The sequence below is a fragment of the Colletotrichum paranaense genome (assembly GCF_030867605.1).
Source record: "Colletotrichum paranaense strain IMI 384185 chromosome Unknown Scaffold_10.1, whole genome shotgun sequence".
Classification (NCBI taxonomy): Eukaryota; Fungi; Ascomycota; class Sordariomycetes; order Glomerellales; family Glomerellaceae; genus Colletotrichum; species Colletotrichum paranaense.
In genome coordinates, this window is record NW_026848968.1 from 807,643 (window position 1) to 821,105 (window position 13,463).

A 13,463-nucleotide genomic window follows, 5' to 3' on the forward strand; every position below is an offset into this window, starting at 1 on the left:
GATCATGTCTAGCCAAATCTGACGAAGTCTGACTAACAGAAATCAATTGCCAACGGCCCCGATTTAGCAGAGAGACCATGGTTGAAACCTCGGGAATCAAAGAATACTCAGAGAAGTGATCCATAATGCTCATCCAGAAGAGGATTCGTTTGCATGCTATGAGATACACAGCTCGCAGCCCTGGAATCTTCCATATGTGGCGTGGCATGACGGCCCTTGGCCACCCAATTCGGAGCCCAAACAACATCCCTGGCATATTGGGATGCCGACGAGTGGGACGTCCTGTCGAGTATGTCAAATCCATCAATGTCTTTCCCAAGTATCTCACATGTGGTACACACGTTGGTGCCTGGTAGGCTCCATCAACTACTGCGTATGCGGGCAATAATTCCCAATACTCCGGACACAAATCAGCTCTTTCCAGGCCGGGATCCCTCCCAAAGCCCTGTCGACAACATGGAAGCCATACGGACTCTCAGTTCTCGACCACCTGATAGGAGAGTTTTCTCAGGCGCAGACGTAAGTCGGTTCATCATTTTGCTCGTCTGTTGCGTCGCATCGTCCCACATCGGTCGAGGCAAGTATCCGCACGGGTAACTGCTTGCACCACATGTCGTCGATATCTGAGCTTCCACTCGACGACGTTGCCATCGACGCCTCTTTAATGGGCCGTTTTCCCACGCTATCCAACGACCGTTGAAAAATCATAACCCGCCACTATCACTGGTCCGGTCCATTTCGGTCCCCTTGCTCGTATGAACAGGGCTAACGCACTCGGCCCCCATGCTGTCACTTCTCACTCGCCAACAGCCTTGATGGGTCCTCCTATCCGCCCCTTGAGGATCGGTCATCAAACACTCTTCTCGTTGCATCTCCTCCCCGGCTTCACTCGGGAACCGTGGCTCCACTGGCGTAGCATTCGGAATTCCCAGAGATTTGTTCGAGAGTCCAGACTTCGTACTCTCCCAAGCCAGACTACTCGCTACGCTTCCTCGCTACCGTCGATGAAGGACTCGGGGACCGGGGAAATACTAGCAAGGAGGTACGGCGAAGGGGCTCGTACTTCCTGAGTGATGTGATTTGATAGGATGTCACGGCATCGGCGTTGAGTATACCCGTAATGTGATACATCTGGCTTCGGGGCCGTATCTTGATCCGGCAATCTGGTCGAAGGGCACCGACTGTCTACGCAGTAGAAAACTGCGAGTTGCGTTACATACAGTGTAATATGATCTGGTATGCTTGAATACGGAGTACATGTCGGATATACATGGCGCCGCGCGGTATTGGCCATGCAGGACAGCTGTCCAATGTCAGCTACAGGATAGCGTGATTCTTATGCATGACTGTGACTCCCTTGTCGAATGTAGATGAGTGGGAATTGCAGGGACATGCACACGAGAAAGACTTATGCTGCCCTGGTCAACACAACTTTGCGAGAACCAGACTGCTGGGCAGATGGTATCGAGAAGGAAAGGAATGGAACGGGGGAAGGTAGGGCGGACATGCTGGTCGGAAGACATCAAGTGAATCCGAGCCAACATTTGGGGATCGGAGTATTGTCAGCAAGCATGATTCGATCTGATTTTTAGCTGTCAAATGGTACCAGTCAGATCTTTGAATGGTGAGGTTGGTTGCCAACTGGTTAGACCATCCCGCTAGTCAAACCCAAGACTAGCGAAGCAAGCCGGCAGCGTAACGTTCCATTTCGAGGCTTTTTCTGGAAGATCGTGTGAATGTAGTCAACCGTCTGTTATGACATGCTCCCTGACACGCGCCCTCTCTGTCAGTTTCGAATTTTGTCAGACGGTCAGAGTCGTCATCTCTTCGCCCTCCGGTAGCAGTCTCGGGAAGCAGCAGGAACGCAGGAGATGGGCTGCAGTAATCTAGGTGACACAGAACGCGGCGCTTTACCAAATCTATGGCTTCGTAGCGAAAGGGGAGGCAAATGACCGAAGAATATCCATGTTACGTGCTTGCAGCAGGATGACGAGGGTGTCTGTACGGAGTACGTACTTCGTCGTGTAGCCAGCGTGCTGTGCCGCAACCTTGCATGGCTGAGGCAAGGGTTGTTGGCTGCGGGCGAAAGAGAACAGAAAGACGCCTGAGAGAAAAGTCTGATCTGCGACCGATGTTACCGTTTTCGGCGCATCTTTTCCTCTGCGTGGGCGATGAATCATGAGAGTAAAGTGCTGATGGAGACGGTGGGTATCTGTGAGGGGCGAACGAGATAGCATGAAGAACGAGATGCGATCCAGGACGAGCTTTTCCCGTCATCGCCGAATCTGGTGCGTTGGAGTGTCTTGATATGGTGATGCCTCAAAGACCTGGTGCTGGTCGTGATTTAGGGGCAGCCAACGGGCCAGCTTAGAGTACGAAGAGGCTTGGTGTTTGAGAACCAGGTATTCCTTGTGGACTTGAAAATGCGTACCACGGTTGCGAGGGACTGAGGTGAGGTGAGTGAATTATCCTTGCAGAGACCGCCGTAAGTGGTCGTGAGAGGCGCGGCTGCTGCGCTAGATTACCACATCCTTTCCGTGTATACTTCGGTGGAGTTACGGCATTGTTTCCCGGGAGCCTCCACCGCACGAGAATGCTTAGCCAGACACAGGCGAGAAGAGGGAGATGGGAAAATCCGTCTCTTGAAAGAGTGGTTCTGGGGGAAGGGGGGCCTAGCTTTACAAGGTTGTGGGAGTTGAACTCCGTAAATAGGGAAAATGGCCAAGAACGCCTGAAAAGGCACAGCAACACGAAATCTCCCACTTTTCTCTTTGGCCTGTGGGTTCCTCGGTGGAATTACGTACGGGCCCAGAGGTGAACTTTTGCAATTCAGCCTTTCTCTCTGCCTATCCCCCACCCCTCCTAGCCTGTCCGAGATTAGCGGTTCTGGGGGTTGGTATGGCATCCCCTGCTTTCTAGCGAGGCACTTTGGCTGTCTCGCTAACCTCCCCCAATTCCCTTTCTGTCTCGACAACTCGCCAATGATTGAAATGAGCTGGCGTTCGAGCAAGCGATTGGAAACCAAAGACTTTTCGAAAGTAAGGGCCATCGTCAAAGTGTGGTTGAAACTACCGTTTGCTTGTCGGGCCGGGGTGTAGTAGCGGCGACGACCGCGCACCGTTCCGTTGTGGCACAGACATTTGGCAAGCAAACAAAACGGGTTTGTTAAGCCTTTTTCTGCTCCCCTTCGCTCCCTCCCGCGCTCCCGCCCTCTTCCCTAGTGTGCCAGTGCCTGTTGTTTGCCTGTAGGTATATGCCGCCGAAGGAACAGCGCCCGTTGGAAGGGAGAGGATGGGGGGACCCAGACTTGCCCGTCGACGGCGTCTTTCCTAGGCCCTTGGTGTGTGATTGTGTGTGTGTGTAGCACAGGTGGCGCCCGGGGGGGAGGTCTCCGGCGATCCTCCCGCCTCATGGGTGTCTCTGGCTGGGCCACCCTGGCCGGTGGCCCCCGACATCAGGCGATTTCTCTGGGCAGGGGTCAAGGGAAGTGGGATTAGAGTTTTCGGCTCAAAAAGAGTACCACAGTGGGGGTGGTTCGATGAAAGGTCGAGGAGAGACCGCGGTCTGGTTGCGTGAAATTGGATGACTTTCGAGTTCTCTTGCATCGGATGTGAAGCCCTTTGGGCTGATGGTGCAGAGACTGGTGGGAGAGTTCTGAGAGATGTGTTCCGCGCCCAGGCCGGTCACCACACATACAATTACATTATTGCTGCATCTCATTGGTGCCGTACGCTCTCTTGCTCGTTTCATTTGCCTGCTTGCCGCACAGCCGCCACTGTTGCTGCATAGAATTCTGACTTATCGTCCATTGTTTTCAGCCGTTGCAAAAAAGAAAAGAGGCCTGGTCGAAGTTATACACGCCCCCCAGCCTCTCCCCAAGACCAACCGATTCGTCCAACGGGCAAGCCACAAGAAAAAGCACGCTCCAAGCAAAGAAGCTGCCCAGCGGCCCAGCAAAGGAAAAGGCCCAGTCAAGCACAGAGCAGCAGCCATGGCAATCTCACAGCAAGGACCCCTCCCCATCATCATCGTCGGCGCGGGTGTCAGCGGCCTGCTGCTTGCGCAGTATCTCCGCAAGAACAACATCCCCTATCGTATCTACGAGCGCGACACGGACCTCACAACCCGCGGCGTCGGTTGGGGCCTGACGCTGCACTGGTCTCTCCCTGCACTACGATCCTTGCTGCCAGATGATCTTGTTGCGCGGCTGCCCGAGGCCTACGTCGACCAGGCTGCAGTCGCTAGGGGTGAGGCATCTGCGTTTCCCTTCTTCGATTTGAGCACCGCCGAGCTGAAAGGCGCCAGCCCCCGTGCCCCGGAGAGTCTGAGGATTAGAGTTACGAGGGAGAGGCTGCGCCGTTTGGTGGCTACAGATATCGATATTCAGGTATGTTTGCTCTCCCTTAGAAACCCCACCTGCATATCTTCAACGGTTGGACACGAGGCACTTGGCAATGCTCCGTAAACAACTCCCGTGCTAAGTAGCAATCGCAGTGGGGGAAAGGCTTCACGAAATATGAAGAAAATGAAACCGGTGTCGCTGTCTACTTCGAAGACGGCAGCTCGGTGGCCGGTCGCGTGCTAATTGCCTGCGACGGGGGCCCCTCCCGTGTCCGGCGCCAGCTCTTCCCGGAACAACATGAGAGGTACCGGATCCCGGTCCGGGTGCTTGGTCTCAAGTTGCAATTGACTCCCGAAGAGATGGAGCCGATTCGGACGCTGGACCCCTTTTTCCTGCAAGGTGCATCTTCTCGGAATGATACGTTTCTCTATCTCAGCAGTAAGTTCCTCCCTTTTCTTAGTTTTATGATCAAAGCGTAGGGAGTAGTGTCCGGTCTTTTCTCTTTTCTTCATGCCACGAGAGTGGCTCTTGACACCCGATCAAGACGAAAGCGAGGTCTTTTCTCTGTACCGAACCAGGGTTGTCCCTGAGCCGAGAGTGCTACCTTGGGACGGAGACCCTCACCTCCCCTTACCTCTCCATCGTCTTTCTATTGACTTTCTCTCTCGCGCGCGCCTGTACGCAGGGCGGAAAAAAGAACAGGGCCCAAAAAAAGATAGAACGAGAAGCTAATTACACATTTTCCCTAAACTGCAGTGCTTGACGCTCCTGGAAACAACGACGACAGCACGGGCAAGTACAGCTGTCAACTGTGCGTCTCATGGCCGGATCGTCCGGGCTTCCTGGGTAAGCCGGAGCCGGTCAGCTATCCGCAGACGGACGCCGGCAAGGTCGAGCTCATCAGGTCTTTTGCCGAAGGGTGGTCGGAGCCGTTTCGCTCCCTTGCACTCGGCATTCCCACTGACACTGACGTGAAACACCTCGATCTCTACGACTACCCTCCGCCAAAGGGGTTGAGGTCCAAAGGGAGGGTTGTGTTGATGGGCGATGCTTTTCATGCGATGGCGATGTGTAAGTTGAACAATATCCCGTGCCTCTTTTCGTGTTGACAAATCTCCCCGTTTGCCTATTTTCTCCGAAACGTTTCGTTCGGCATTGAAGTCTGGGTTTCTTGGCCTCTCTATCTACCATACCCTTGAGGGTGGTTCGTCTCAAATAGACGAGGATGTATGGCTGACGGCACGCACAGACAGAGGCGAGGGTGCCAACCACGCCATCCTCGACGTTCTCGACTTCGCAGAGACCGTTGGGTCGAAGTTGAGCGGCAGTAACAACAGCTTCGCGGACCTCCGAGCCGTTCTGGACATTTACGAAGATGCCGTGGTCTCCAGAGCCCGACCCGGCGTATTGGCGTCGCGGCGGGCCTGCATGGACGCGCACGACTGGCCCAAGATTAGCCCTACGAGTCCGCTCCTCAGCAAGCGGGAGATGAAGCTTCAGTTTGATGAAGAGTAAATGGACTATGGAACTTGCGGATAGCCCACCTGTAGCTCTAATAATCTTTCTAGTCTAATTGATTCATTCATGACATAAGTATAGGCAAGAAAGATCGCGTACACCGTGTTCTTGGGAATGGGGATCAGCATCGTGTTGTGGGATGTATGGGGTGATGGGGTGATTTCTTGACACGTAACCGTCCCTCCACCTCCTCCCAACCACCCCGGTCTGTTGTGCTTCCTCCACCGCGGTGTGGAGAGATCAGCAAGACGAGAGCCCTGTGCTGTGCCTGTGCTGTGCCCTGCCCGTGCTGTGATGATGACCAGGTTTCCCCCCATCTTGCTCCCGCCGGCTTGAGATCGAGGGTATCATTCTCTGCAGAAGCGAATGAGTGATGATGTGATGCGGTGCGCTTCCGTCAGATCCTCAACCGGATTCCGAAAAAGATGAAGTCCTCAATGGGAAATGATCGCTACTAATGAACAAAAACATCTCAAGTTTCGTGTGTCCAGCGCCTCCAACGCCCTACAATCGATCTATCGAGATTGATCCTTTTCTTTTCCAAAACAAGTCCCTTTTACACATTATCATGTTACATTGTCGCCATTTAAATGCTTTTTTGTGCTTTCAAAGTTGTGCTGATGCGTGATACTCTCCATCTTACACATCTGAATCTCGCGAATCCCTCCGTCGCGTGCCGCCGCTTATCCCACCATGCATTCCTGGTTTGCTGTCCACCCTGTCGTCGACCTGGACGCTGTACGTCACCGACTTCATAATGTTGCCGGGCAGAATGTTCTCCTCGCTGCCGTTGTCGCCCTTGCTGTGGTTCGCCGAGGCGAAGACGGACTTGTCGTGGTTCATCTCGCTGAGCTTGTACCGTTCCGCGCCCTTCAGGTGGCTTCGTCCGTGCGACGAGCCTCCAGAGTACTTTGAGCGATAGTTCTTGGCCTTCTTCATGCACACAGGTGCCAGGAACGGAAGTGAAGATACGATATTCTGCCCATATTCATTAGCCATGTTGGTTCACCGGAAGACACGGGAAAGGGGAAAGCTCGCGGCCGCTTCTCCGGAAGAAAACTTACGCCAACGTTAAATTCAATGGTGCCCCACAGGACCAGCATCGTCGAGTTGCCGTCGCCGTACTGGATGCGGTTGATCTCGAGGTATCGCAGGATAGAGCAGAGCGTCGTGAACAAGCCAAGGAGGAAAATGGCAATAAGACCGGCCTTCTTCTCCACGCGAACGTTGAGCTTGAGCAGCACCGGGATTGGCAAGACTGCCACAACGACGTCGGAAATGATGGTGACAACGGCGTATGCGGTAAAGGATGGGCCCGCGGGCAGACAAGTTCCCGCTTTGAGGGGGTTCCATGACTTGTCGACAGGCGTGCAGGCGAAGACAAGGGAGAATGAGCACCCGAGATGAGCGATGAAGACCAAGATGATGGTCAGCCAGACGATGCGGCGATAGTTCTTTTGGTCGGTTCCCTTGAGAAGACGCAGATAACTGATCAACAGGGCAATCTTGAAAAAGCTGATGCCCAGTTGGTAAAATGGGCGACCTGCAAAGTTGATGCGCGTGTATAAAATCAGATTGTCCTTTGGCCTAAGCTTGATGGGTAAACCGAGGCCATATCTCGTTTCTGATACACCATATTAGAATCATTGGTGGGAAACATCCAACTTTCGACGTGATACTTACGTGCAATGGTAAGGCCGGAATAGATGAGAGCAAATACTTCGGACAAAATCGACATCCAGTCATCGGCAGCCAGACCTCGGGCAGAAAATCGGATCCAGATTCGAGAGCCCACGACGATGACTGAAAGCAAAGAGAGGACGATAACGACGGCGATGATGGTCGGCCATTGCGATATGGCCTCGACCTCGGGCGTGGCGTTGAGAACCCAGCCCATAGCGGCGGTTTATAGAATAAAGCGGTTGTTGCAGCGGCTGCGTGGCGCTGAGTCGTAAATCCAAGACAAGCCCAACAAACTTCCCGATGAAGAACGCCGAGGTCTTTCGTGACTCGTCTAGCGTTGCCGCGATGTGGTGTGTAACTGTGGCTTGCAACCAACACGATTTTGACGTCCAACGAGTTTCCGAGTTCCAACGAGAAAACCAAGACCAGATCAACGCGGGACCAACGGCGTAGTATTAAACCGGGCTCGAATGGGGGAGAGGAATAAAAAGGCCAACAGAGGTTGAGGGGACTTGGACTCAGGGGAGAAGCGAGGATGGGGAGGAGGGGGGAGGCGACCAGCCGACTGGTAAAATAAGATCCTAGCCTGCAGGTCGAAAGCAAGGGACACTTTATGAATTTGGTGGAGAGTAGTAATACACAAACAGCATCCGCGAACGTTAAACGGCTCAGAGACTAGGGGGACGGTTGGCCACTTTAATCTTTATTACGTCGTATGGTGCGTTGCGGTCTTCTACCGCCCGCTCGCGCGTGGGATATGTGCGTGGCGCTGAACACTCTGTGTGTGATGAGAGGTGCAGCATGGCCCCTTCACCTTGCCTTTTGCTAGCTGGGAACATCACATTATCCACAAGGAACAAGAAAATATGAGCCAGTCGCTTTGCGTATGCGTGCTCCGAGCTTCTGGGAACTTTGGGAAGTCAAAAAGAAAGGAATAAGCTATAGGGTACGGATACGTACCTACCCAGCTCTATCCTTACGAGGAGGGGAATCGAGAGAGTATCCCCGCCTGACCTTGCTGCTTCGACGCCCTGAAAAGCTCGCAGGTCACGACATTTGGGGCAGGTCAAGAAAGCTCACAAGTGACAAGGCAGAAATGGAAATCCAGGATGCCTTGTCTCACAAAGGCAATCGGTCCTCAAATTGTCTCAACCACCGCAAGGATTGAGCCAGTCTGGATGGAATCCGTGCAATGTGATAGGGTTTTGGGGCCTGGTGCTGGCATGGCCTTGTTAATGTCTCGATGTTCGGCCACTGGCCCAATAACCAGGCTCCGCCGGGGACCTTCATCCATTGGACATGGGGCGGCGGCCAGAAAAAGTTGCCATGGCAAGGGAAATACAGTAATGCCACGCCATATGGAGTAGTGATGGGTGGACTGTCTTCGGGTTATTCGTAAATCGAATGTGACGCTGGGCAGCATGAAATGTGAGAAGCTTCCAAAGAAGAGGAAGGTAGCTCACGGAAGCGCGGGAAAGACGAAGTGTTTGGGGGATCACCGCAAGAGGCTCCGCAGCGAATGCATCGCTGCATCGTTCCCTTTTCTTGCGATTTGATGCATCGTCTTCTTTCTGGGTTTCTGGCTGCTACACGCTTAAAGCTTTGCCAAGCCTCCCAAGTCTGGTTTCCGAATTACATTATTTCTTCTTCCTGGGGCCGGGACTGGGCTGGCTTCGGTCGTTCTCCATCATGCCGTCCGGAGTACCATCCGAAGAGGAGGGGGGTGTGGCTGGCGTGGGACTCCGAAATGCGTGTGGTTACTTCGGGACAGGAAAACTTCCACGGAACAAAATTGCTCTTCGGGAGAATACTTTCAGAAGTTACCAAATACGACTACGGAAAGGCAACGGTTGGCTTGGGTTAGCAACGTCAACCGTGGTACCATGGTGCAACAGCCTATGACGGTCGACGAACCGGGGTTCTTGGGAGGGGAGAAGTGAGAGAGGTTAGGCCAAAAGCAGAAGATGCGACGGTAAAGGGACGCGGGCGGTGCTAAGCGGCATTGCGTCTGCTGCAAGTCGTTGGCAGCTTGCAAGGTCTGAACGGACCACGGACGGTAACTGTCAAACTTCCACCGTTCGTGGCCCTGCCTTTTTCTGCTCTGTTGACTGTTGTGTCGGCGCCGAGGCGAAGGTTGACAGTTGGAAAGTTTCTCTTCCCGAAAGTCTACTACTGCGTTGTGTGCGCAATGCGGAACTTCCTACGCAATTGAGTCTTTTTGGTGTGTCTAGAACCCCAGCAAAGCAGGCGACAAAGATTAACATCGTTCGATGGCAGAAGCCAAATTGACACTTTGACAAGTCCAGTAAAAGTCGGCTAGACCGTCCCGTCTTGTCGCCTTGTCATTATTAAAAACTGCCCCCATTTCTGCCCGTCTTCTCGCAACGCCCCCGCTCGCAGGAGAACTTTTTTCCCTTTTCTGCCCTCTCATTTGCAGAGAGCTCAGAGCCTCACTGCCTCAGTACCACTTGGCCTCTCAAAATTCCCAGCTATCTGCGCTGGCCCGCCACATCACGACGACGTCTTCTGGGTTGATGACTCGGATGTACGATAAGAATCAGCAGGCCGCAGATGAGCGGATGGGGATAACTTGCGAAGCAGTCTAATAGAGAGGGGAGGAGGGGCCCTTATTTGCGGTCGCCATCAAGCCTGGATCCCCGCGCAAAACCACTCTGAAGAGCGGGCCGACGAGAACCCAAGAGCTTTAGAGGTCCCAGAATCGTCGCAAAAGTCGCAAAACGAACTGGTATTGGCAAACAGATCATAGGCTAAGAGGTGATGCGGCCGGATATGAATGGGACAGGGCCTCTTTCAATGGGGTGAACACGCCGTAGCAGGCCGGGTTCTGGCTTCATCTGGATCCAGTCCTCGCCTGAGAGGTACGGATATGCCACCACTTCCACCTGTCTATGGAGTACCTCGTACTTGGGGCAAGAAGGAGACTAGAGGAGTATGTACATACATAGTAACTTGTCGAGATCCATCGCTCGCCAGACCGGATATCCCTCGTTCTCGAACTGGAGGTCCGGGTTGCATGCATCGGCCACCGGGGATCGGGCCCCAGTCTTCCTTCTCGTGAGTTAGGGTCCCCCCGGTCCCCTGCTCCAACTACGCAAACCTTGCATACTGCAGGCGGGGATCGGGGAGCTGCGCCGTACGGTACGCTAAGCTGTTGGTGTGGTCGATTTTGGGAGGGAAAAGTGACAATACCTGCATCGACATGGGGTGAGATGTACTTAGGTGAGACCTGCAGCACGCAGGTAGCACGTTGCTCGTCTTGTCTAGCCCTCCTCCTCTCCTGCAGCTGTTCCTCATCATCCAAGTTCCAACAAGATATTCTTGTTCAAGTGTTGTAACCTGTGGACTGTGTGGTGGTGGTTCTGATACCATTCTTGTACACATCTCCTGGCGGGGTCCCTTTTACTGGACGAACTACTAATCAGTCGCATCAACTATTGTCACTCGTTGCTTTTCCTCCTTTTCATTACGACTTTCCCCTCCTCTTCATCCCGTTTTACTTATTTTACCTTTTTCTTTTCAATCTGACACCTGCGCGGATATCAGATCAGAAATCTCGACTATCCCCCAATCCGACCATCTTTAGCCTTCAGTCCCGCAGCGGAAGCCTGTGCGCGCCTCGACGTCGATCACCAGACGACGGACCAATTTTGCTTTTGGCATCTCCTTCCCGCTACTGAGTGCTAAGGTAGTAATCGAGAAAGGGTCACATCTCTTCCCATTGTTTTGCTTATTCTATCCTACCGTCTTACACCTACCGGCGTCTAAAGCAAGACAAGAAATATATACAAAGCAAACATGTCCGTGGACGAGAAGAACCTTCAGGACTTTGAGAGCTCGGCCGCCTCGTCCGACTCTCGCGCTGATACGGGCAACATCGACGCCGCGTGGAAGTTCCTCAACGACCATCGCGATGCCGGCACCGACACAAGCTCCGTGGACATGAACGCGCTCAGGCGCAAGATCGACTGGCGCCTTGTCCCCCTCATGTTCCTCTGCTACACCATGCAGTTCCTGGACAAGGTCATTCTCAACGTAAGTACTTCCACGTGGTCTTCCAAGATCTCTCTTCCCACTACAACCTCTCTCTCATCCAGCTCATGTTTGAGCGGCGTACTTGCTTTTGTGACCTGGCTTTGTCTCTCACAAGGTCACCACGCGACCCAATGCTAATGTGATATCTGATAATGTAGTACGCCGCCGTCATGGGCTTGAGCAAGGACCTGAAGCTCGTCGGCAACGAGTTCTCCAACATTGCCACTTTCCTCTTTGTCGGTCTTCTTTGCTTTGAGGTTCCCAACAGTAAGCCTTACCCCATCTTATTCCCCATATCACCGGAAGAAAAGCAAGAAAAGAGAGACTCGAACGATGTGGAAACTCTGGAGACGCTCGAAGGGTGATGGAGGAACTCGAACGTTGGAGAGACACGAACCATCAAGACTCGGATCATGAGCAGTCTTCAAAAGGAAAATGAGAGACATCGAGACTGACATAACCTCCTTCAACAGTCTACTTCCTCCAGATGGTCCCCGCGGCCAAGTGGTTGGGCCTCAACGTCATCCTCTGGGGCACCGCGACCGCCTGCGGTGCCGCCGCCCACAACTACCAGTCCCTACTCGTCTCCCGTGTCTTCCTGGGTATCTTCGAGGCCACCATCGGCCCCTCCCTGATGCTCATCAGCGCCCAGTGGTACACCAAGTCCGAGCAGGCCCCGCGCTTCTCCTTCTGGTACCTGGGTCTCGGCCTCGGCCAGATCCTCGGCGGCGCCATCTCCTACGGCTTCCAGCACATCGCTCCCGGCGCGGGCCTCGCCGGCTGGCGCATCATGTTCGTCGTCCTCGGCTGCCTGACCGTCACCATTGGCATCTGCACCGTTCTCTTCGTCCCGGACACGCCCATGCAGGCCCGCTGGCTGAGCGACACCGAGAAAGTTGCCCTGCTGAAGCACGTCAGCGTCAACCAGACCGGTATCGAGAGCCGCAAGTTCCGCCCCAAGCAGATCCTCGAGGCTCTCATGGACCCCCAGATGTACCTCATGGTCGTCGCCGTCGTTCTCGTGCGTTATGCCCCGTGTAGTTCCTGAAGATGTGTAGTTAGAAATCCGCTGACCCCTTTTACGCAGCTGTCCGTTTCCAGCGGTGTTGTCACGACCTACTCTGCCACTCTCATCCGCAACCTCGGCTACGACTCCAAGCACGCCGCTCTGATGAACATGCCTTCCGGTGTTGTGAGCATCTTCTTCACTCTTCTCGTCGGATACGGAATTCGTCACACGTCCAACCGGTGGGCTTGGATCGTCGCCTGCATCATCCCAGCGTGAGTCAATAGTGAATCTAGCGTCCGAAGAAAAAGCAAAATACTAACCCTGCTCAGCATCATTGGTGGCGCTCTGATGTCTTTCCTTCCCGTTAGCAACCGCTCTGGTTGCTTGGCCGGCATCTACCTCGTCAACGCCGTCGTTGCCCCCTTGACCGTCTTCTACGCCGTAAGTACACCTCCGAGTCGCGAGATGTCTGCGTCTCAAAAGACCGTAGACTACATGGTAGCTCTGTGGACATTAGACTGACATAACATGCAGTGGACTGCCGCCAACTTTGGAGGTGCCACCAAGCGTGCCTTTGCTGCCGCCATCGTCTCCGGCTCCTTCTCGCTCGGCAACATCATCGGACCCCAGACCTTCCAGGCCAAGGACGCGCCCGAGTACCGCCCGGCCAAGATCGCCGTCATGGGCACCCAGGCCGGCTGCGCCGTCGTCACCCTGGCGCTGTACGCCTACTACCGCTACGAGAACAAGCGCCGCGGTGCCATCAAGCAGTCCGAGGACGCCTACATGGCCCCCGAGAACTGGCAGTCAATGACTGACAAGGAGAACAAGTCGTTCCGCTACACTTACTAAGGCAGC

General features: G+C 54.0%; 3 protein-coding genes across 3 annotated transcripts; 2 read left to right on the forward strand and 1 right to left on the reverse strand.

The window, feature by feature from the left end:
- Positions 1–3,991: 3,991 nt before the first annotated feature.
- Positions 3,992–5,857, forward strand: CPAR01_11947 (FAD binding domain-containing protein; the record flags this gene model as incomplete). Its single annotated transcript, XM_060496205.1, has 4 exons — positions 3,992–4,387; positions 4,486–4,780; positions 5,099–5,413; positions 5,592–5,857. 4 exons carry the CDS (start codon positions 3,992–3,994, stop codon positions 5,855–5,857), a joined length of 1,272 nt encoding a protein of 423 aa, XP_060344990.1.
- Positions 5,858–6,499: 642 nt separating this feature from the next.
- CPAR01_11948 lies at positions 6,500–7,757 on the reverse strand (the record flags this gene model as incomplete). The annotated part of the gene is made up of 3 exons (XM_060496206.1): positions 6,500–6,838; positions 6,925–7,484; positions 7,544–7,757. 3 exons carry the CDS (start codon positions 7,755–7,757, stop codon positions 6,500–6,502), a joined length of 1,113 nt encoding a protein of 370 aa, XP_060344991.1.
- A 3,602-nt stretch (positions 7,758–11,359) lies between these two features.
- Positions 11,360–13,457, forward strand: CPAR01_11949 (major facilitator superfamily transporter; the record flags this gene model as incomplete). The annotated part of the gene is made up of 6 exons (XM_060496207.1): positions 11,360–11,596; positions 11,755–11,863; positions 12,070–12,617; positions 12,684–12,877; positions 12,935–13,046; positions 13,140–13,457. 6 exons carry the CDS (start codon positions 11,360–11,362, stop codon positions 13,455–13,457), a joined length of 1,518 nt encoding a protein of 505 aa, XP_060344992.1.
- Positions 13,458–13,463: the final 6 nt, after the last annotated feature.